The 25,635-nt window shown below is 39.8% G+C and overlaps 1 protein-coding gene across 1 annotated transcript in view; it reads left to right on the forward strand.

The window, feature by feature from the left end:
- The first annotated feature begins 1,942 nt into the window (after positions 1-1,942).
- The window catches only part of LOC119786970 (keratinocyte-associated protein 3-like), a 32,745-nt gene continuing 9,052 nt past the window's right edge, over positions 1,943-25,635 (forward strand). The window contains exons 1-4 of the mRNA XM_038290588.1: positions 1,943-2,082; positions 9,295-9,491; positions 12,224-12,283; positions 15,972-16,163. Of these exons, the coding sequence (XP_038146516.1) occupies positions 2,070-2,082; positions 9,295-9,491; positions 12,224-12,283; positions 15,972-16,163 (462 nt within the window). The 5' untranslated portion in view covers positions 1,943-2,069. The remainder of the gene's footprint in view (positions 2,083-9,294; positions 9,492-12,223; positions 12,284-15,971; positions 16,164-25,635) is intronic.

Genomic DNA, 25,635 nt, shown 5'->3' on the forward strand with positions numbered 1-25,635 from the left:
TAATGCAAGCGTAGAAGAAGAAATGTGCTGTTTACCTGTGCAAAGAAAGAAACAACGAAAGAAAAATGTCTGAGGACTTCAGTATTGAGGAAGAGCATGAGTTCTTTGCCGAGCTGAATGCGCACTTTCATCTGGCTTGGTCTGCCGCGGTTTCCGTAGCTTCATGAACGCGCCGGCGCGCGCTTTCAGGAAATCCTATACACTACTGTTTATGCTCTAAAAACATTCTAAATGACTTCGTTTCGAGTAAATTCTGGATGCTACCCACTCAGGACACTTGGAATACATTGGACGAGCAGTATGGAGGAATATTGAAACGTTTTTTGTGGACTTTTATGGACCTTTCTGTCTCGGGCGCCATAGACCTCCATTATTTGAATGTCAGCAGACAGCAAGAAGCCTCCCAGATCTCCAGATGCATTTGAGATATCAAAAAAGTGCTCCAGAGTGTTGTTCAGCATGGGGGTGAGTAGAAAATGAAGGCTAATCATGTTTTGGGAGTACTATTCCATTAAGTTACTTTAAAGTCAAAGGGAAATCATATTTAAAGGTGGAATCATTCTGCCGCCCTGGCGTCCTCTTCTGTAACATCTTGGTCCTTGCTTTCCTCCTCTAAATAAAAAATGTATGATTGAGGAGACTCATCCATGGCCTCCGACACTAAACTCTCCTCCTCTTGCATGTTTCCTCTGTCCATAGCGTTCCTTGACAGTGTTGTTTCTAAGTCACTAACTTAGTGCTACTTGGTCCCAATGGAATTTCCCATCCAGGAAACACACATTCCCCCATATCTATTCATCCTCACAGCGTCAGATTTGTACAACCAATATAAAAAGAAGGATGCTTGGTTTTTGGAGTCTTTCTCCACCAGTTTTTGTCAAAAACAGCAAAAATGTTAATTAAATAAAGTACTCCTTGATGACTGTAGAAACAATCTCTTCCCCATTGTAACACAAAAAATAATTCTTAAAATAGCATAATTGTTATTAGTCTTCTTTAATTATAGTACATTACTGTGAACAATTACTTTCGAGATATATATATATATATATATATGTTTTTTTTTTGTTTTTTTTTTGGATTTTGGTTAATATACTAACTTGAAAATGTCAAAATAGGACATTCTACATGATGCTATCACTGCTGCCACCCCCTGGTTTAGATGAGAACTGCTTGTTGTGTATTACATCCACATGTAAACAGTAAAATCACCTGGTACAGAGTGGTCTACAGGGGCAGAGATAGAGGGGGGACTATGGGTGGTCATGCTCCCCCTCCCCTATCTCTGCCCCTGCATATAGTCATCATTTTTGAAACCACTCAACCTGCTCATATCTACTCTAGTATGCTTAGTGTGCTTCAAATTAAATCTAATCCAGTTAACTTATCTCTTAAGAACAAAAACATCCCCACAGCATGATGCTGCCACCACCTTGTTAAATTCTAATCAAAGGCAACTCATGCTCTGCTTTTCCCCCTAAATGGCTTGTGGAGAAAGTCTTAGAAATAGTTAGTCATGCCTTTTTTAATTAGGTATAACATCATTTTGATGCATTTAAATAAATCTGGATTTAATATATAATTTATTAGTTGTGGTATTTGGCTCTCAAAATTTCATTTATTTAAAATTAAATATTTAACTAATATTAAATATTTGCAAAAATCTGTAAAAGAACTGTCCCACAACACAAGCCATTCTTTAAAAAGGAACAATTTTTTAACATGAAAGCAAAAGTTCTCTGCTAATTCGGTGGACCTTCAAAGTAAAAGCACAAGTGCTTAACATCAAAGTTGAGCCGATGTTGGATGTGCACTGAAATGAGAAACTAATATTAGATTTAGCTTTTTTTTCAATATCAACGCTGTTTTTATTTTATTTGTTCTCTTAGTTGGAGAAAACTGAAACTCTCCCACAGGTGTTGCTTTTATTTTGAAGGGCAGTGTGAGGCCAGCTGTCCTGTCAGACCAGAGGAGGTGTTTGGGCTGAAGGCAGCAGGAGTTGGCAGGCTGGTTCCAGTCACTCAGGATCCGCAGTCAGACAAGCCGCATGGTGACCTAAAACAGCAGAGATGGGCTGTGCAGGTAACAACACGCTCACCTGTCTGTCTGTCTGCCCACAGGGACACTTTCTCTGTTAGTTCAGGCCCTGCTGGGTTTGCTTGGTTATATATCTGCTAAAAAAAAACCTGCCTAATTACTCTATTATAATATTAAAGTATGTTAGAGTTGTTTTAAGCAACCAGTGTGTCATTAGGGATGATTTTATGCTGTGACTGTGAAAGGGCAGGTTTGTTTGGAATCTGCAGCCTCAAACATCCTGTTGAGCAGCCCTGCCAAACTCAAGCTGTTGCCTCAGTAGGTCTGAGCTGAGCTCACTGGAATTCCTCTCCTTCTAAAGACTAAAAGACTTGATTATATCAGATTCAGTTTGGACTGGGTGAACTACTTCATCAAACTATTTAACATGTGCAAAGCTTTTATTGTTTTCATTTATTTTCCAGTAAACTAGTAGAGATAAACAGATTTTTTTGAATGAGTTTTAAGATAAGTAAACAAATGAGTGAAATTCCAAGACTGGCTGAGGAGTTTTGCTCCATACCACACCTTATGAGATATTTTAATTAAGTTTTATTTGTTGTTTATTTTATCTATAAGAAGCACTCAAAACTGCTATTTAGTCACAGTTCTTAATATTAATATACTTTGCTAAATTCTTATGGTATCATTTTGTTCTTTTTTTTTTGCTGCCTTTAATCCGGGGGCGGGGTTAAGAAATTTGGGGCCCTAGGCTAAAACAGGCATGGGGCCCTCTAAATTGAGAGGACAACACATAAAACAGACCAATTATACAGATAAAGAAATTTTAATAGAATAGACATACATTATTTGTTCTACATTTTGTCTCTCTCTTGTCTATTTTCTTGTTGTTTTCCTCACTAACGTCACTTAGCTGATTGCTCCTTCCTGTGTTTCCAAAAAGACGACGCCAACAGTAAATAACCCAGTCCTTCTTTTCCTTGTAGACAAGCCATGATCTGCTGATCTGTTCTCCATTTTTTCATTTTTATGAAATAATAGCTGCATGAATCATGACAGCAGACGAGATAGAGGAGAGCAGGAGGCGGGGTTACCAATCTACTCGCTCTGGAGAGCAGAGTTCGCTGCTTTTAGATGTTGTCGCCAAAGGCCAGTAGCAGAAAAAAGTTGCTACGTTTGGCACTAGCTGCTTTTTTTTTTTTTTAATAAAAGCGCTAGAGGGGTCTGAAAAGTTGGCAGCACTGCTCTTCGCCCCATTTGTTTTCAAATGGTTTGCTTCTGTCTGTTTGGACCTTTCTGAACGTGTGCAGTAAATAGACTGATCCAATATGGTGGACACTGAAAGGGGGGCTGAGACACACTTGATATTATAAGTGTTCTGATTGCATTTTAAGTGAAAGGATTTTTATCAAAAACATAATTGATCTGAACAAATGACGAATGGTTTTATCAACTATACCCCCGTCCCTCAGTGAGGTCTAGAAGCACAAGATCTATATCCAGCCATTCAGTAAAGATGCTGCTACATGGCTGCACATCTTATTTTGGCCTATTTGACCAATTAGATGAGCCTTTGAATGATATATTAACTACTGTAAATTAATTTGAAAAAAAAAGTTAAGTCAAGAAAAAAAATGGTAAAAAGCCAATTGAAAAGTTAAAAAGTTAATAAGCCTAGTTAACAATTATATTTAGGTTTATAAACTAAAAAATGTACACTCACCGGCCACTTTATTAGGTACATGTGTCCAACTGCTCGTTAACACTTAATTTCTAAGCAGCCAATCACATGGCGGCAACTCAGTGCATTTAGGCATGTAGACATGGTCAAGACAATCTCCTGCAGTTCAAACCGAGCATCAGTATGGGGAAGAAAGGTGATTTGAGTGACTTTGAACGTGGCATGACTGTTGGTGCCAGAAGGGCTGGTCTGAGTATTTCAGAAACTGCTGATCTACTGGGATTTTCACGCACAACCATCTCTAGGGTTTGCAGAGAATGGTCCGAAAAAGAAAAAACATCCAGTGAGCGGCAGTTCTGTGGGCGGAAATACCTTGTTGATGCCAGAGGTCAGAGGAGAATGGCCAGACTGGTTCGAACTGATAGAAGGGCAACAGTGACTCAAATAACCACCCGTTACAACCAAGGTGGGCAGAAGAGCATCTCTGAACGCACAGTACGTCGAACTTTGAGGCAGATGGGCTACAGCAGCAGAAGACCACACCGGGTGCCACTCCTTTCAGCTAAGAACAGGAAACTGAGGCTACAATTTGCACAAGCTCATCGAAATTGGACAATAGAAGATTGGAAAAACGTTGCCTGGTCTGACGAGTCTCGATTTCTGCTGCGACATTCGGATGGTAGGGTCAGAATTTGGCGTCTACAACATGAAAGCATGGATCCATCCTGCCTTGTATCAACGGTTCAGGCTGGTGGTGGTGGTGTCATGGTGTGGGGAATATTTTCTTGGCACTCTTTGGGCCCCTTGGTACCAATTGAGCATCGTTGCAACGCCACAGCCTACCTGAGTATTGTTGCTGACCATGTCCATCCCTTTATGACCACAATGTACCCAACTTCTGATGGCTACTTTCAGCAGGATAATGCGCCATGTCATAAAGCTGGAATCATCTCAGACTGGTTTCTTGAACATGACAATGAGTTCACTGTACTCAAATGGCCTCCACAGTCACCAGATCTCAATCCAATAGAGCATCTTTGGGATGTGGTGGAACGGGAGATTTGCATCATGGATGTGCAGCCGACAAATCTGCGGCAACTGTGTGATGCCATCATGTCAATATGGACCAAACCCCCTGAGGAATGCTTCCAGCACCTTGTTGAATCTATGCCGCGAAGAATTGAGTCAGTTCTGAAGGCAAAAGGGGGTCCAACCCGTTACTAGCATGGGGTACCTAATAAAGTGGCCGGTGAGTGTAAGTGCCCGTATCAGCATTAATGCCTCTAAGGTTATGTTGTACAAAAAAAAATGTGTTTTTCATGAATTTCTTATGGAAGCACTTTTTAAATTTTTCTTAATATATTGGGGCAAGTTGGAGTTTCTTGTTCTTACATTGTTATTGATTTTTGCCATCAAAATATCCATATTCCAATAACACTATTGGCTTGAAATTTGGATTTTCAAAGTATTTCACTGAGTGCCCTATAAAGGGTTAAAGACAAAATTAGAAGTGGATTTGTAATTTAGACCTAACTTGTCACTTTAATAATCGGGTAAATGCCCTGTACTTATACAGAGGAGTTTTAAATAAGGAGACTTACCCAAAGCGCTTTGCGCTGCATTCAGTTATTCACAGTGATGGTGGCACGCCATGCTGTAGCCACAGCTGCCCTGGGGCTCACTGACAGAAGGAGGGCTGTCGTACACAAGCGTCACTGGGCCCTCTGACCAGCATCAGTAGGCAATGCAGGTGACGTGTTTTGACAAAGGACACAACAACATTTGAACTTTTCCTCTGACGGCGGGAATAGGTTTGAATAACAATGAATTCCTCAGCGTTATGAAGGGGCTGGACTTTTATTATGAACTGAACTTTGAAAGCAACGCAAGCAAATTATTCTCAAATTATTGAAGCAAAGACCAAGATTTCTAAGAGGAAATTTGTAAAAATCTACAATCCAGAAACGTATTAAAAATGTTTGAAGAGTAATACTCCTGTTTCCTTAGATTTTATTTTTCAAATAACTTTGTTTTATAATTTAAAGAAAAAAATAATTTTATTCTTTTCAAATTTCTCTTTTGCTCATTAAATTTTAAGAATTGTGTATTTTTCAAATTGGCATTTAGTTTCTATTCTCTTCACCTCAGGCTAAATACAAGCTTTTGCTCTTAACCATTAAAACGTTTGTAGCTACCGTCCATATGTTCCATCTATCCAATAGAATCTGTCTGTATTGGACTTGAAGAGAGGAGAATTTCATCTGTAAATCTCCAGCAGAAAATAAAGTTTGAAACTGTAAACTGTAAAATTTGAAAAAAAGGATTAAAAAAAATTGAGAAAACAAAATCTTAACGAAAACAGCAGTTACTCTTAAAGCTTTAAAAAAAAAAGATTTTTAAGGTACCAGGGCCAGGCTAGAGATTTTTTTCTCCTATTTTGAGAATAAAGTCGTAACATTATATGAATTAAGTAATAGAATTATGAAGATAAAGTCGTAATATTAAGAAAGAAAAGTCACAATGAGAATATTCATAAAATTATGAGAATAAAGTCGTAATATTAAGAGAATAAAGTCCTAAAATTACGAGAAAAAAAGTTGTATTTTATGGCAACTCTTACAAGAAGCAGTGTCTGGCCTAAAATAAGGAATGTCCAGCATTATGGGAAGATATACTTCGGCTCTGGTTTGACAAATAAGGAAATCTTTTACACCAGCATCAAATTGGGCAGAATGTCAAAGTGGAATCTGGTTGCTGATTGGTGGAGCTGTTCGGCCATCATCTGCTGGTCGGAGCTCAAAGCTTTCTTTCTGAAAAGGGTTGTTATATGTTGACTTTATTCTCATAATATTACAACTTTATTCTCGCAATATTACAACTTTTTTTTCAAAATAAAAAAAATGAAAATCTCTAACCTGGCCCTAATAATCCGTCGTATTAAAATTAAACCTCTAGAATGATTTTTTTTTTTTAAATGTATTTCTGTTTACAAAAGCGTTCTTTGCTTGCAACAATGATGCAACAAAATTCATTTAAATTCATAATTTCTTTCCTTCCAAATTCTATACCTGCACAGATATGTCATGTTTCCTATAAGCTGAAATTCTGCAATATTTGTATATTCATCAGCACACAGAATTTCATCTTGAATCCATGTGTTTAAATAGGATAAATAGATCTGATGAACTCACAGCCAAAGTGAAGTAGACATGGCTTCTCTACATGTAGCTGCTGCTATCACATCTGTTTGATCAAAATTACCGTTTTTATAATTGAAAGAGGAATAGCCAAAGTTGTTTTGGTTTCCTATGGAGATACTTTTGTTTGTTACCTGATCTGCTAAAAGTAGGGGTGTAAGAAAAAAAAAATTAGTTCTGTTAAATAATAGTTAAATGAACCCCAGCAGATGGCCGCTCACAGTGAGCCTGGTTCTGCTGGAGGTTTCTTCCTGTTAAAAGGGAGTTTTTCCTCTCCACTGTTGCTGCAAGCATGCTTAGTGTGAGGGATTGCCCTCGAGTCAATGAGTCGATGCAATCAACTGGTTTTCCTTAGATAGAAAACTTTGAATCAATTTCACAGGATGATCTGGTGAACTGTAAAGTGCCATGAGATGACATGTGTTGGGAATTGGCGCTATAGAAATAAACTGAAATTAATTGAATTAAATATCGTCGTTAGACGATATAGGTATTGATTAAAAACATGGCAGAATTAGTCTAAAAAATAAAAAATAAAAATATTAAACTTGAGTGCTACACATATTCAATCTGAATCCCATAGGGCTGGGATACCGTATATTAACTTAAAATCTTAGCATTATATTTGGTTGTTATAAGGATAAAAGTGAGAATAAAGCAAACTCTTCATTAGTTCTTAGCCTTCTTTCTCAGAACTGTATGACTATGACTGCATTGAATCATTGCCCCATGAAATGGGCTTCCTCAGGACACCATTTATATAAACAAGTGTGAATTTATATCCCTAAACATCTCTCCGTGACCACATTCAATTAGATTATAAGAATTTGACAAGAAGAAAAGGAAAATAAGAAAAAGAAGAAAGCAAGTACAATAAAAATTCAAACAAATAATCCTTTTTATTTTTATATTTTTTGTATTTATTATTTAAACTAGGGGGTTCCCAAACATGTTGGCCTTTGACCCCAAAAATAACGATGCAAAGGACTTGAGATCCCCTAAAAATATGTTTAAATACTTTACTCTAAATGTATCTGTTCATAAATATCAGTAAATAAATTCATTTTAAATAATTTTTTCTTGACTGACATTTTGAAACTTATTTCTATTTATTTTCAATGGCACATTTAACATTGATTTAATGTTTGAATTATGTGTTTGAAGAATAAATAAATGTTGCCAATAATTATTTTATTTTATTTTTCATTCACATTTGTGATTTTTGATGCTATATTTTAATTATTCTTTTTTAAATTATATTTTTTGTTTTTGAATGACATTTTATTTATTTGCATCTTTTAAAACTTTTTTCCCATTTTTAAATACAGCTTTGAATTCCAATTTAATGTTTGAATCATTTATGTGATAAATAAATCAATCAATAAATATTACCAATAATTATTTCATTGTAAATTTATTTTTTTTTTCATCCACATTTACAATTTTGAATTGTATATATTTATTTATATTTTAAATAATATTTCTGGTTTTTGAATTACATTTTTTTGTATTTTGCACTTTTTTAAACCTATTTTAATTTTTTAATAGGACATTTAATTATAATTTTATATATGAATCATGTATTTGATAATTAAATAAATGCATAAATAAATGTCCTGAATAATTATTTCATTTTAAATTTCTAAATTTTATTTTTCATTCACATTTCTGTTTTTTATCTATATATTTTGGCCCTCCATATAACTCAGGTATCGCATTACAGTGATTGTGAAAAACCATCTTGTGATAACTACCCCCACTTTGAAAACCCTTGGTTTAGACGATGAATAACAATTTTTATTAAGATGAGAAATTTATATCAACAATAACCTAAAAATAAATGCCCGGCTTTACTTGCCAGGTTAGTTTTGATAATTTCCTTATTAGATTTTTAGTTTTTTAATGTGATAAATCTGAAAACTGACCTCGTATGTCTGCTAAAAGAAGATGTCTATAGGACTTTAATAAACTCTTTGATCAGGTCCTAATCTTACATTCTTGGTTAAAGATCCAAATTAATAGTAATATATTGAAATGTAAAGTTTTAGGTAGTTTTATATGAAACTAATTTAATCTTTTTAATAATAATAAATATCACTGTTAATTCTACCCAAAGTGAGAATTGAAATGTTCTCTTGGAGGATATTTTTAGAACTTGTATATCCACCAGGTCTCCATTGTTTTAAACCAAAACATAGATCATTCTGCAGGCTGGTTGTGCTCAAACTGTACTGTAGTTATGTGCTCAGCAGCCAATCATTAACACAGGTTATCGATCAGGAGAGCTTCTCTCCCTGATCGACATGAAAAGGTCAGCGTAGCTGAAATGCTGTCAGTAATCCTTCTCACTTAGAGCTTGACCCCAACTCTCCTCTCTAGGAATGTGTTGTGACAACCTGGAGGAACCCCTAACCCTGATGAAGATGGGTCTGAGCTTGATCCTGGTCGGCCATGTTAACTTCCTGCTGGGAGCTCTGGTGCACGGCATCGTGCTCAGGCACATCAACCTGCACGAGAAGGCCCGAGGCATGGGCTACGCCATCTCCAACGTGGTCACTCTCATCTCAGGGATGTTGGTGAGTGTCGAGCTGATTCTACAGCGAGGCAGCATAAAATGTCCATCATGGGATATTATATGCTGCGTTGGAATATTTCCAACTTTTATCTGTCAGCTTCTGTTTTCTTTTTTTCATTTTAGATTTTATTTAAGCTTCACTTCCTGAACTCTAGTTTTCAATTTTGCGTTATTTTTTTTACCGACCATAATTTTTTAATTTTTTCTTACTTAAACATTTTTATAACCCCTCTAAAATATTTCAAGGAAAGTCTCAAAAGAAAAATAGTCATTTTTAAGGTGTTATTGTAAGTATTTGCCTTCACATAGACCTGTCCTGGGCTGCTATGTTAAATTTTCAATTCAATTCAATTTCAATTCAGTTTATTTCTATAGCGCCAATTCACCACACATGTCATCTCAAGGCACTCTACAGTTCAACCAGATCATACAGTCAAATTGATTCAAAGTTTTCTATCTAAGGAAAACCAGTTGATTGTATTGACTCACTTACTCGAAGGCAATTCCTCACACTAAGCATGCTTGTATGACAGTGGAGAGGAAAATCTCCCTTTTAACAGGAAGAAACCTCCAACAAACCCAGGCTCAGTGTGAGCGGCCATCTGCTGAGGCCCAATGGGGTTTGCGACTGTAAAAGGCGGCCCCGTCCAGGAAACACACAGCCAGGACGACGAGCTCCGAGCCAGCTCCCATGTCAGAGGATGAGGGAGAGCACATCCAGCCAGTCACGGCCAGAGAAACAGGACTACACTGAAAAACAGGCCAAGCTCCAACATCTATAAACAAAGGTGTTGACGGCAGCAGCACAGCTGATATTTCTCTCCAGGATGGAGTCACAGCCAAACAGGAACAGACCGGATGAAGCTACTATGAGAAAAAGCAGAGAGAGCATAAAGTTAGAAATTGAACTAACAAATACTGCAGAGTGGGAGAATAGAGATAGAATAAGGCAGAATGATGAAGAGAGATCCCTATTTCCTCCAGCAGTCTAAGCCTATAGCAGCATAACTATAGAGATAGCTCAGGATAACCTGAGCCACTCTAACTATAAGCTTTATCAAAAAGGAAAGTTTTAAGCCTAGCCTTAAAAGTAGACAGGGTGTCTGCCTCACGGACTAAAACTGGTAGTTGGTTCCACAGGAGAGGAGCCTGATAACTAAAAGATCTGCCTCCCATTCTACTTTTAGAAATTCTAGGAACCACTAGTAAACCTGCATATTGAGAGCGAAGTGATCTGTTAGGAACATAAGGAACAATCAGATCTCTGATATAAGATGGAGCTTGGTCATTTAAGGCTTTATATGTGAAAAAGAGGATTTTAAATTCTATTCTTGATTTAACAGGAAGCCAATGAAGAGAAGCCAGAATAGGAGAGATATGATCTCTCTTTTTAATTTTCATCAGAACTCTGGCTGCAGCATTTTGGATCAGCTGAAGGCTTTTAACTACAGCTTGTGGACTTCCTGATAGTAAAGAATTACAATAGTCCAACCTTGAAGTAACAAATGCATGGACTAGTTTCTCAGCATCACCCCTGGACAGGAGATTTCTAATTTTTGCAATGTTCCTCAGATGAAAGAAGGAAATTCTAGAAACCTCTTTGATATGGGATTTAAATGACAGGTCCTGATCAAAAATAACACCAAGATTTTTTACTTTATTATCTGAAATCAGTTAAATCCCATCCAAATGAAGTGACTGGCTAATCAGCTTATTTTTCAAAGACTCTGTATCAAATGCAGCACTGAGATCCAACAGGACGAGCACAGATACAAGTCTATTATCCGAGCCCATGAGAATATCATTAGTGACTTTCACCAGAGCTGTTTCAGTGCTATGATGAGCTCTAAAGCCAGACTGAAACTCTTCAAAAAGTTCATTATGGTGATAGTGATCGCACACTTGTTTGGCAACTACTTTCTCAAGAGTTTCAGATAAGAAAGGAAGATTGGATATAGGTCTATAATTGACCAAGTCATCTGGGTCAAGAGGCTTTTTTTAAGCAAAGGTTTAATTACAGCAAAAGGTTTAATTTTTGGTTTATGACGATTACATTTTTTTTTGCTAATCCACTCCTTGAGCTTCCACAGATCAGACATAAGTTAGTCACTTTTCGTTTTAGATGTTTCTTTATAATTGATATGCTTCACTGTGTGACACCAGCAGCTGCAAACATTTAGTCTTTGTTGTGAAACTGGATTGTTTTGCAGCATTTTTCACAACTTGAATTGTGTTGACCTTTAAATGAAGGTCACCCCCCAAAGGGGATGATTGGAGTCAAAGCAAGTTTTTGAGACCAGTAGCTATATGGTATGTTTGTTTGTTTAGTTTTTTTTAAATGAAACTTAAGTGAGAAAAAATAATTAATCAATCAGATTTGGTGGGGGAAACGACAACAAAAAAGATTTAAATTTGTAAAACATATTGCCCAGCCCTACTTTAAACCAAAAGTTTAAACTCAAAAGAGGCCAATATAATTGTGTCATTGCTCCTCACTCCATAGGAAAGCAGAGACTAGAATATTATCTTGAAAATGCAATTGAAAAGAAAACACCTTTTAAAGCATAATCTAGAAATGAAGGTGCAACAAGATCAGTTCTTCCTGAACGCCAACAATTCCTCAGCACTAGAGGCATGAAAACCCCATTAGCGTTGAGTTAAACTGGATAAATCCAAGGCTGGTCTTGGTTGATGTGTAATTTTCTTTTAATCTCATCAGTGTGTTTCCTGTAGGGCGTCATCGTGGGGATTCTAGCTATCGTCCTGTCGAAAAACAAGAAGAGCAAACGCCTGGTTAGTATGATTTCAGCTCTAATTTGACCCCCCAGGTAGGAACCTAGTCTGCCTTCATCCTCCCTGATTTCATTCTGCACTGATTTTCTCCACACTAAGAAAACTCTTACTTTCAACACACCAAGTTCCCACGCCTCGGTTTTTTTTCTTTTCGCCTCGGTTTTCCTTCTTGATTGACTCAGTCCCCTCTCTCTCCCTCTGAGTCTAAGCAGTGCAGTTTTTCCTCTGTTTACTCTGTCAGCTGCCAGGCAGCTCAAACAAGCCTGACGAGCCAGCCAGCTGAACGGAGTCGCCTTCAGCATGATTAAACCACTCCCTGTTTGCTTTGTTGGTGAGAGCCGTCATGAAAAGAGCGGGGAGAGGCTAACTGGCAGCTGTTTGGCCCTTTAAACGTCTTATCTCATGCAGGCATTAGGCATCTGAGGAGCTAAATGAAAGAGCTCCTGTTACACGATTGCTGTCAGTTTGAAACATGTATGGTGCAACACATAAGCGTCGTTAGACCTATTTAAGGTTGGTTTCAGCCACCCTTTCTTTGGCATTAGCCACCCTATAATTATTTTGCGATTTTAAAAAATATATTTTTTTTTTCTGTATTTATTTTTGCCTCATATTTTCCCAAAACAAATGCAGTAAAGCACCGAATAAAAGCCATAAAGAAGACAAGTTAATCTGAACAATCATAGGCGTAACTTCCTTAAGGACTGGTGTGGACATGTCCCCACCAATATTTTGTACACGTATTTTGCTTTCGGTGCTGTGTATATCTAATTAAAAAACCCCATTCATGCCGCTCCTCAGAAAGAAAATAAAAAAAAAAGTTCTCCCCGCTGCTCACCGTCCACAAACCCCGACAAAAAAACTCAGAAAAAAGAATCTGTTGCCTCTCGCTTTCTCCCCATCACCCCCCTCCAACCTCTCCCCATAACATTTGAATTGAAGATATCCGCGGGTGACGGGTCGGGTTCGGTCGTCATCCTAACGGGTTCGGGCGGGTGCGGGTTGGTAAAACTCGACCCATGCAGGTCTCTAAGCTACACTACATTCAGTATCGTTGCCATAGAAACAGACAACAGCGCCAATATATCAGAATTATACTAAAACACTCGCAAATAATTTCCCACATAAAAACAGGACTTTCAGTCCATTACAGTTTTCCGTTTTTAGAGGGTTGTTTATTTTGCGTTTATTAAGTGATGGCTGTGGTATATTAGCTTTCACTGCTATCAGCTTTCGCAGCAGTGATTGATTAATTTAAACACCTGCTCTACTGATGGTCTATCGGAGTTGGTGTTTAGGTTGAACATAAAGAACACCTTTTATTTGAAGCTTCTTGTAGCTACTGTTTTAATCCCGGCTTTACTTAAAACTTTTTCCTGACTTTGATAGTGTTGCCATTCAGTAGCAAGCACTGCGCCCCTTTTTCTTTTATATGTACACGTACATTTAAGATTTAGCGTGTTAAGTTGACAACTCATGAGCAAGCTGCTTTTTGCAATCTAGCAGGAAGGTAAGGATAGGATCTTGCAGGTGTGACGTCACTCTGCAGGGGGTCCAAAGATAAAAGATTTAAACAATTTTGGCATTGGAATTTCAGATTTAAGGGAGTTAGAAAGTTCACTTAGTAAAAGTGCAAATAATAAATCTGATTACTGATTACTTTTAAGCTGGTTGAACATACTGCAACAGACTGGTGACCTGTCCAGGGCGATCCCACCTCTCACCCAGAACGTGGCTAGAGATATGCACCAGCACCTCCTGATCCCACTGAGGGATAAGGTTAAAGAAAATGGATGGTTGAACATAGTCCGCTCTCCCAGATTCTATCAAATCAGTATTGATACCCTCAGGGGCGGATTTAGGAAATTTGGGGCCCTAGGCAAAGACAGGCAGGGGGCCCCCTGAGAAGTAAACCCATAAAACAGACCCATTCTACAGATAGAGAAATGTTAATAGAATAGACATCCATTATTTGTTCTAGGTTTTGTCCCTCTCTTCTTGTCCCTTTTTCCTCTCTATTTATCAGCGTTCTGATGGCATTTTAGCCAAAGGATTTTTATCAAAAACATAATTAATGTGCACAAATAAGGATTAGTTGTATTAACCATACAGGGAAACAGAGTTTTATGGGGCCCCCAGAACTTGGGGCCCTGGGCAACTGCCTAGTATTGCCTAATGGTAAATCCCCCCCTGGATACCCTGCTGGTGGATGTTCTTGACAGAAAGACGGAGTTGCTTAATCATATTCTGCTTAAGGTCCCATAAGATCTTGTCCGAGTCCTGGTTTAAAAGTAAATTAATTTTAAAAAGTGACCCAAAATTGACCATCAATAAATGTTCTACAAAATTGATATATTTATTTGATTTCTTTGATTTGTACTGTCTGTTTAGATTTATGTGATATTTTTTGCACAAAATATATAAGTGAATATTGTAACAGTTATGTTTTCAACTGTAAGCATTAAATTGATAAATGTTATTCGCATTTTTTTGGCTTTATCCTTTCCAACAAAAAAAAAAGGCGTTGCGCAGGTAGCTCCCTTTCCTTATGAGCCGTCCCCACCAACTTTCAACACAAAGTTACACCCTTGTCTTAGACAACGCCTTAGCAGGTGCACTGAAAAACTCCTCATTTTTTCTGACTCTTTATCACCAGTTTTGCATTTGGCTAGGGTCACTGTCACTATTGTTAGCATGAGGTGCTACCTTGATCCTACAGGTTGCACAAGCAGTCCAACTCCTCCAGGATGGCTTATCAATACGTGCCATTGCCAGAAGGTTTGCTGTGTCTCCCAGCACAATCTCAAGAGCAAGGAGGAGATTCCAGGAGACAGGCAGTTACTCCAGGAGAGCTCGACAGGGCCGTAGAAAGTCTACAACCCATCAGCAGGATCGGTATCTGCTCCTTTGTACAAGGAGTAGCAGGAGGAGCACTGCCAGAGCCCTACAAAATGACCTCCAGCAGGCCACTGGTGTGAATGTCTCTGACCAAACAATCAGAAACAGACTTCACAAGGGTGGCCTGAGGGCCCGACGTCCTCTAGTGGGCCCTGTGCTCACTGCCCGGCACCGTGGAGCTAAACTGGCATTTGCCACAGAACACTGAAATTGGCAAGTCTGAGCTTTTCACAGATGAGAGCAGGTTCACCCTGGGCACATGTAACAGACATGAAAGGGTCTAGAGAAGCCGTGGAGAACGTTATACTGCCTGTAACATCGTTCAGCATGACCGGTTTGGTGGTGGGTCAGTGATGGTCTGGGAAGGCATATCCATGGAGGGACGCACAGACCTATACAGGCTAGAGAGCGGCATCCTGACTGCTATTAACTGTCGGGATGAAATCCTTGCACCCATTGTCAGACTTTATGCTGGTGCAGTGGGTCCTGGGTTCCTCCTGGTGCACGACAATGCCCGGCCTCATGTGGCAAGAGTATGCAGGCAGTTCCTGGAGGATGAAGGAATTGATACCATTAATTGGCCCTCCACGCTTGCCTGACCTAAATCCTATAGAACACCTCTGGGACATTATGTTTCCATCCATCCGACGCCGAAAAAAGTTTTAACCCTTGAAACTTTTTCAGTTTGTGTCGTTATTGTAGGATGTGTTTTATGTAGTATGTTGAATGACATTATTGGACAACCGTTTCCCTGTTGGTCATTACAGCTGAGCCTCCTCTCCTTTCACAGACGTGGTCCTTGTTCTCCATCAGTCTGGTTTCATCACTGGTGGCAGGAGGTACGGCCGTTGGACTCTTGGTGTCAGTAGTGAAGGCGGTCATTAACGGCGGGCGGATGCTCCTGACTCACTGCCGCTTCCCCGACGCCATCGACGACTCCAGCATTACCAACGAGTGTCCCTTTGACCCCACCCGTGTCTATGTGAGTGTGTTGCTCTCTCATTAGGAGCTCATTTTAAGCTCCGGTATCTACAGACTTTCTTTGGCATTTTTTTTTCTACACACCTTTTTAACACATTTACAATCAAAACAGAGTAAATACAGACATCCGTTATTAAATGGCAATTTAGTTTAATTTTGAGACGAAACTAACCTTTTCATATCTGTAAAATGAATTAACCTTTTATCTAATTACTGCTAGAGCGTTGTGGTAATTGCTGCTCTGAAAAGTTAAAGCTACAGTGTGTAATAATTACAGGCATATAAAGTCAGAAATTTAATATATTATACATAACTATGTTATTTATCATCATCTACGAGCTCAGCCTTTTAACCATAATATTTGCGTTGCCTTAGAATTCGTTATTTATAATTACATAGGAGCGGGTCTCGCAGCCATGGAGGCTGACATCTTTGCGCTACGGCAAGCGCAGAGGCAACAAACTAGCGATTGCGAGATCTCCCATGACGCTCGAAAATAACTACGGCAAGTTGAGAGAGATGAACTGAGACGGTACTGAACAGTAGATGGCAGTATTATGCCTGAGAAGCGTTTAGTCTGCCTGAAACCAAAGAAGAAGAAGAAGCAGGTATACTGCGCCTCAGTAACAAGAAAGGTAAACAAGGCGGCAGGCGTGAGTGACTTTGCAAACTGTTTGGCACTGTGTGGCCAAACATCAGACGAATGGAGGATCATGCCTACTCTGTATCACAACGAAAAGCGGCGGACACCGAACCCCCGTCATCTAAGAAGCGGAAACACGACGAGAATAAACGCAAGCGTGACAAGAAACGACAAAAAACACGGATCAACATTGGCACGGCATTTACACGATGGAAGTCACTGATGGAGGAGAAAGGTTTTCAAAGTGACGCTCAAGTTGCCAGTTTTCTCTTGGACAGGTAATTAATCCTACACACAATTGTCTAATATCACTGCAGTTTTTGGAGTACAGGATGCTCAGACCTGTCTAAAACAATAACATGCTGCGTGATGATGCTGTTACTCTCCAGTATACTTATTCAGCAACGTCCCTGACGTTTCACAGGTAATGATTCAGTAATTTTCTGTAAAATAATTTTCTGGATATATACCTCGGTTACTTCTCTCCGGCTCCTTTGGAGATCTTCGAGCCTTTCCTCCTCTGCTCTCACCCCGCTGGCACCCCTCCCTCGCCTGGCCCTGGCTGCACGGCCTCCCTGCCTTCGCCCTCGTCCTCTCCCTCTTCCTCGCCTTGTAACCCCCGTGCCACCAAAATGACTTGGACTCTGTAAACGGGGAATATATATTCTTCCAGCGAACACAATCTCGCTGTTAAACTAATGACTACAATTACTTCGTCTGTTTATATCACCATGCAAAGCAGCTCACCAAAACGTCACAACGATGTAGAAAAAATAACGGGTATATTTATTATCTAAAGTCTACATGAAATCTATACCCTACACAGACTAATGAAATACTATCTGTAAAATTATCTATGTAAACAAACCTCATCACTTGAGAAGGTAGGTGATGCGGACGTCGTGGAAGACATTTTGTCCCGTAACGCTCGCCGTACTGTTGGGGGGGAGAAGCGGTGCGGGGGAGATGTTCATGTTGCTGCGGTCTGCAGTCTGACCGCTAGATGTCGCTGAAAATTACACACTGTAGCTTTAAGAGAAACTGTGAAGTCAGAATTCTACTAAAAGTTCATGTTAACTACTCTCCAAATGTATTTTCAATGTTCTATGCAAACAGATTCAATATAGCTTAGGGGCCCCAATATATCATACTCATTATTGTTTTCTCCTTCTCTGTGCTCCTGATTTGCTTTTTATTATTATTTTTCACAGATGTGCACATTTGGTAGATTTCTGACTTCCTAGAAGCTCATAGTTACTGTGGCTGAGGTGAAACCCATTCCTGCATACTTGAATACTAAGCTAGCTAAGGGTCTAGCCCCATATGTGTTTTTGATCGTCTCCCCCTGGTGGGCCGGATCACTTTGATTATGCTTCTTGCAGTTGTTTTTACCCATAGCATTTTTTTGTGTGTTAAAACTATTTATGTATTTTGAACAAGTTTTATATTTGCAGGGCGTTTCTACTTTGCTGCTTTATATTTTTTGTGATCGTAGCATTTCTCCTGCAGGACTTTTACAATTTGCTGTTAAAAGGGTCATAGAATGATTCTATAGGGCAGGCATCCCCAAACTCGGTCCTCGAGGGCTGCTGTCCTGCAGGTTTTAGAGGTTTCCTTGTTCCAGCACAGCTGATTTTAATTGAAAGCTGATTAACAGGCTTCAGCTCTACTGCAATCATGATAATCAGCTGTGCTAAAGCAGGGAAACCTCTAAAACCCACAGGACAGCGGCCCTCGAGGGCCGAGTTTGGGGATGCCTGCTATAGGGTATTTGGTGCTGGTCCTTAAGGTCTCTAAATAGGGTAATATTGGTTGGGCTGAAAATGGCATATTTGCTGTTCTATGAGCCCTAATGCAAGCCTGGTTAAAAGCCCTAGAATAAAACGACAGTTTTTTTTTCCTTTTATTGTATGGTCATGAATATTTAGATGAGCTGTGCTCTGATTGGTTGGTTTACAACGAGCGAAGCTGCATCATAGCAACAAGCACTCTCTCACTGAAACATCAAATTGTTGATATGGTAGGGTGACCAGACGTCCTCTTTTTCCCGGACATGTTCTACTTTTAATACTCAAAAAATGTCTAGGGGGGAATTTCAAAATCGTCTCGGATTTTGGTCAAATACAGTGCAGCAGAACCGAGCTGCCAGCTCTGGCGCTGGTCCGGGTACTCCGGCGGGAGCCAGTGGGGGGCGGAGTGGCCGAACCAGACCCGGTGACGGTAGCCGCTCGTCCCCCGGTGTGAAGCACGGTAAAGCAGGCTGAATTCGCCTGTTTTATGGTGGATGTTTAGAATTGTGAGATTTGCAGAGAAAGGAGGTGTCGATGGGGTTTGAATTTCTCTGTACGTCCATTTTACCCACTAAACTATTGTTATTCATCAATTACAATGTAAACTGGGTTTTTCATTCCATGACCCCTTTCAATCATGTACAGCATATTCACAGTGTTTGCAACCCTCAGCCACCGTACACAGGGAGTCTTTTTACTTTGCTGTGGAGGAAATCTAATTGAATATTCTTTTCTAAACACGAAATTCTGCTTAAGGTCATACCACAGAATTTAGACTTGGTTGGACCTGAAAGGCTACTTTGCACATTTGTTGGCTGTTCACATTGGTGTGCTTTAATCAGTAGCCTGTAAAACCAAAATGGACTTAAGCTTTAGACAGAGAACATATGGCCTGACATTTTCCTGAAGGATGCTCTCATTACATGCTAATTTATGTTTCCCTCAGTTAGAGCAGGTTGTCAGTTAGTGTTTAAATATTGATGTTATTTCCCCGCAGTGTTATGTTGGTTTTGTGCCTGATATAACAGGTTGTATTCATTCCAAAAATTTCCACTCTACTGGTTGAGTCTCTTGAAGTATTTTTGTTTGGTCGGCCATTCTTTGGAATGTTCTCCACTTTCTTTACGAGTGAATATGAGCTCTGACTGCAGTATTTTTTATTTTAAAAGATAACAGTAAACTGGATCCAAAGGTGGCTCTGTCTGGGGAAAATTTAAGCAGAAGAGGTCTAGTTTTTATGTGAAAGGGAGGATCACATATAGTTAGTCAAACCAAAATCTGACCCCATAACTATATCTAGGACTAAACATTATAAAACAGACTCAAAAAATCATCTACAAATGAAGATGTCAGCAGCCCAGCTGATATTTTCATTTTAAAGATATCACAGCAGTAAAGAACCAGGCCAGATGACACTATGCAACTATGACAACATAAAACTGAGAGAACAAAAAGTTAGAGGTTGAACTAGAAAATACTGCAGAATTAGAGAATAAAGATGGAACAAAGCAGAATGATTGGTCCTTAAGCAGCTATAAGCTGACATAGCTATTAGCCTATTTAAGAAATTAATTTACATCCAATTTATGCACAATTTATCCAGAATGAGGAATAAAATAGTTTCTCAACTATTTTATATATTTTTCAGACTTGGTAAAATAGTTTACCTCAAAGTCTTTTCAAAGTTGAATGCAGTTTTTTTTTTTGGCAGCCTTTTAAGTGTTTAGTCTTTTAGATAAAAAAAAATGCTTAGTTTTAGTCACACCCTCCTTGAACTGCCACCTTAATGTGGTGGAGGGGTTTCAGTGATTAGCTGATCCCAGAGGCTATATTGATGGGAGCTTAAATGCCCCTGCTAGGGATCTGAAGGCTAACAGGTTCTGGGTGACAGGTCAGAAAAAGAGCAGTTCAGAAAGCCCCCATGAAGACAAAGAAACTGAGGCAGGTGATGTTGGCCAGTATGGCGGAGGCCCCACCCTGGAGCCAGGCCTGGGGTTGGGATTTATCGCCCAGTGATCAGGTTCTGCTTTATGTGACCTGCCCAGGCCCAGTCCATAGGAGCGACACAATGACATCCCCCAGTGGTCCCACCACCTGCAGGGGGAACCATTTAGCTGATTTCAAATCAATGAGATCTCTACATAAGTTTTTGTGTGGTTTTAATCTGATTTATATTTATTTGATTTTCTTTCCAAGGGATCCTATCTTAAGTTACCATATGACCTTCCATGGTGTCCACGCACCAAACTCTAGTCTTTTACCACGTAGCGGTCGCTCACTCTCAGGTGGTGGAGCGCTGGGCCAAATAAGCACAAGATGGGGAGCAGAATTGGTGATTAATCAGCTTTTGTCTGACAGATTAGAGGAATAACAGGGAGAAATGTCATTGATTGTTTCTCAGATGAGTCATCATCCACATGTTTGTCACATGTCTCGTCATGTTTTTGGCCTTTAAGAGCCAAAGTTATTACTGTATTGTCATGACAAAAAAGCTTTGCCAGCAAATTGTTTTCGTCATATTATTAGTTGTGGAAAGAAACAGTAGTTAACAGACAGGTTTTATTTACCGTATTTTCACGACCATAAGGCGCACCGTACTAAAAGGCACACTCTCAGTTATGTGTGCCATTTCTGTATTTAACGCACACATAAGGCGCACCGGACTATAGGGCGGGTTTTTTATACACAGGTACATGTCCTCTACTACCTTTAAATACCTCTACTGCGTATTTAAAAATACAGCGGGGGCAAAACTGAGTATGATTGTGCTTTATTCATGTATTTATTACAAAGTATTAATCAAACCTGGGAGCTGGCCGTGAGACAGACACATTGCAGATGACAGAGCGCCGTGATCACTCATAAATTAACTTAAAATCCTGAAACCACCCGACGGAATATGTTTGCTTTTATTACCGGTATCCTGGTGCCTGCAGTTTAAATTATTTAGATGAAAAACACCTGCCAGCCAGGCTACTCGGCCTAGAGGCTGCTGATGAAGGGATTTCTACTGTCGGTGTACCGCTGGTATGTGGGGGTCTGAGCGCCTCCGACAGAAATAGTATAGGCAGGATGATAATCTGGATGAACTGACTGCAATTATTAAGTTTTCAGGTGGACTTTCTCACTTAAAAACATATTAAAACTACTTTATTCCCACTGATCACAACAAATATAGCTGCAAGATTTAGATTATTTAGATGAAAAAACACCTGCCAGCCGCCGCGGTGAAGAGGAGGAGAACCGCCCAGAGGCTGCTGTTGAATTAAGTTTTCAGGTAGAAAAATAGAGCGGGAGCAAAATTGAGTATGATTGTGCTTTATTCATGTATTTATTACAAAGTATTAATCAAACCCACCAAAGTCATCATCCTCTGTTTCTGGATTAAACAGCTGCGCTAAATCAGACATGCTAATTTCCCCTTCTGCGCTGTCAGAATCACTTTCCGTGCAGCGCAGCTCCTCAGAAATAATGCCTGCTTTTGCAAAAGCTTGAACAACAGAGCCAGCAGACACGTTAGTCCAACCATCCGGAAACGGTGGCGTAACTTGCCCGGCGCTGCCTTCCACTTATCCTGAAACTGTGGTCTCCGTCTGTCATCCATCGCTCCCACGCCGCTCGCAGCCTTACTTTGAACGGCCGCTTCACACCGATGTCGAGCGGTTGAAGTTCCTTTGTCAGACCCCCGGGATAACGGCGAACACAGCGTTCATTTGATTCACCATGTTTTTCTCATCAGCTGTGAGATGGGCACGCAGTCACAGGTTAACAGCGATGGTGATGCGTGGAAAAAACCAACTGGTCTCCTCACATACACCTGCCTCAGCCACGCTTTCATCATCTCCTCATCCATCCAGCCTTTTTCATTTGCTTTAATGGTAAATGGTAAATGGTAAATGGCATGTACTTATATAGCGCCTTTATTCAGGTTAGGAGACCTGACCAAAGCGCTTTACACTACATTCATTCACCCATTCACACACACACTCACACACTGATGGTGGCAAGCTACATTGTAGCCACAGATAATATCATATGTCATCAGAGCGCTGTGTCTGTCTCGCTGTCAGCTCCCAGATCAGCTTCTCTGATTGGTTGATGCAGCGCGTCCAGCAGCAAAACTTCAATTTTTCCATCTCAAGCAGCAGCAGCGCGTTGGCGGTGCGTCAGATGCTTAAACGCTCCTGACGCGCTGCGCCTGCTGCTCAAAATGCGCTGCGGGACCTTTTGCTGCACCTATACGCGCGTCAACCGTTGACTTTGCATGTAAACTCGCTGCGTCTGCTGCACCTGCTGCGTCCGGTTCACAGCGAGCACAGCATTAATTTGTTACACCATGTTTTTCACATCAGCTGTGAGATGGGCACGCATGGAGTCAGATTAATAGCGATGGTGATGAGTGGAAAAAAACCAGCTGGTCTACTTACATTCAGCCACTCTTTCATCATCTCCTCAATGAGGTGGTCTCAAAAGTCGCAGTTGCAACACACATAGGGCGCACCGCACCAAAGGGCGCACCGCATATTTTGAGGGAAAAAAAAGACATTTATGTGCGCCTTATAGTCGTGAAAATACGGGTAATAGTTTTTGGGACTTAGAGGGTCTGGCAGTAATCTGTACTTTTTTTTTTTAGCCTTAGATAGAAGGAAAATATTGCTTATCAGTAATAGTTTAAGGAAAAGTACAGTTAGCAAGGAATGATCAATGGATCATTATCTAAACCTTAAACTAATACACTCTCTGTGATTTAATGAATTTGGCATTAATCAGTAAAAAATAATGATTTTGTTGCGATCAATGAGTCTGGGCACCGCCCCTTTTTACCCAAATATAGTAACACCTCCCTCCTGCCATCTTCCAGCAGTGACGTCACGGTGCGGTAAGCCTAGCGCCATTCTCCCCGCTTTACAAGCAAAATCGATGAGAACTACTAGACACATCTGCAATCAGCAACAATTATTGAAGATTTCCAGAGGACTTCACCATTGAAATTCACCAGAGCTATAGTTAAACTCACAATGCCCACGTGCACAACAGTTGGATGATGTAATATAGCGGGTAAAAGTGGAAAAAAAAAAATCTTCTGGCCAGAGAAAAAACACGTAATATGTAGCCAATATTTGGAAGAAGAATGTTTTCAAGATGTCTTGGATAATAGCGCGTTGTGACAAACACCAGATACAGCACTGGGACTTGATCAACAGCCGATACAGCACCGTCACAAACCAGTAGGTGGCAGTAGTGTTCTTTGACAAACATGGATGCCTCCAGTAAAGCACGTTCAAATGAAATTACTCTTAATAAAAAAAAAAACTTATCTATTGAACAATATGTAATAATTTCATATTTAAAGTACTTTCAGGATTCTGAATATAACCGGACTTTTCCTTTAAAAGGTGGGGGCTAGTATTTCCTTGTAACTCCAGTTGGTTTGGATTGTTTTTTTTTTTTTTTTAGCCCTTACTTAAATACATATTTTGTTTTAAATCAGCTCTTTCTATTTTCTCTGCTCATTGTTTTCTGATCATAACATGTTTGATCAACTGAAACCCTTTATGCATAATTTTAAAATAAAAAAAATCCAGATTAAATCTGTAAGGCAAGAAAGAGTTTCCAATGAAAAATGTAATCTTCTAGCCTGCCAGCAGGAAAGTCAGCATTGTTCTCAGTGTGTGCTTACTGTAGATGTGGGAAAACGCGGTGGGATGTCACTAAGTCAGTCACACTGTGCAGCTGATGGACTATATGCAGAAATGCTGACCCGACCCCGCCGCTGCTCTCCAGGCTGCTTCCTGTTCCTGTGTGCTACAGATGGACTGTCAGGCCTGCTCAGCCTCATAGCTGCAGACACACATCAGCAGCACTGTGGCATTCAAACATGTTGTTGACAGTTTTTTTTTTTCTAGTTATGCGACCTTTGTGTTAAGCTGGTTTTATCCTTGCTTGTTGTGGTTGATGGCAGAGCAGCTGTAGACGCGCGCAGGACTTTAAAGCTCAGTCGGATTTCGGCTGCTAATGACTGGAAGCCTGACCAGGACAGATGTACGCTCCCTAAAGCCATTGTGTTTTTATTCTCTGCGTTTCAGTGCTTTACTTGCATCAACACTGTAATTACTGTACAGCTGGCATTCATAGAGGGATATAGTAGCAGTTTCAAGGTTGAGGTTAAATGTAGTCTCTTCAGCATTAATATAGAAATGTATAACACAGCTTAAAGACATGGTGGTGTACAGATGTCCTCCCCAGACCCAGATGGCTTTTAAACTCTGATGCATTTTAGCTGTAAACTTCTTAGTTTGAACCTGTTACACCATGACGTATAGAAAACATTTGCGTCATTATAGATTTTATATATTATCTTAGTTTTGTTTCACTAAAATGTTTCAGATCATCTGATAAAAAAAGAACCAAAATAAATAGAAAAGTGTTGAAATTTAGATTTTCTAAAAGGGAAAACACCAAACCAGCTGATTTCTATGCTAAATGAAGTCTAATTAATTGCATCTTTAGAAATGCTAAGCTCAGTTTTACAAGCTACTACGAGGCGTGATTGCTATTTACAACTATCAAGAAATCACCTAAATATAACCTGCCTGACAAAGTGGAGTAAGGCTAAATTTTCTTTAAAAGAAATACTGTCCCTTATGCCCTGATATAACAAATTTCAAAAGAGGATTGTAGGGGAATTGATCACACAGCCTAGTAGGGGAATCTTCAGGAATTTATCTTGGGGAAAAGGGCTTTTTATATGCTGAAATATGTACAGTCTGCTGTATATAAACATGTAGAGCAGAGATCAAAGATTACCGGACCGCGGTCCGGATCCGGACCCAACCTGATTTAAATCAATTATAAATTACTGCATTTTGTCCGACGACAGTGTCTAATTTCATTTGCGCCGTTTCTCCTGTTAATACGGTAAAGCCCTCCGAAGCGTCTGGCTCCAGGCTAAACATGATCCAAATTAGCCAATGAGCAGCTGTCAGTCTGGGTTGCTGCTGCTGCTACTTTTAGACACAGCAGGCAAACCTGTGGCAAGC

The sequence above is a fragment of the Cyprinodon tularosa genome, unplaced genomic scaffold (genome assembly GCF_016077235.1).
Source record: "Cyprinodon tularosa strain WSP-4 unplaced genomic scaffold, ASM1607723v1 ctg284, whole genome shotgun sequence".
NCBI lineage: Eukaryota > Metazoa > Chordata > Actinopteri > Cyprinodontiformes > Cyprinodontidae > Cyprinodon > Cyprinodon tularosa.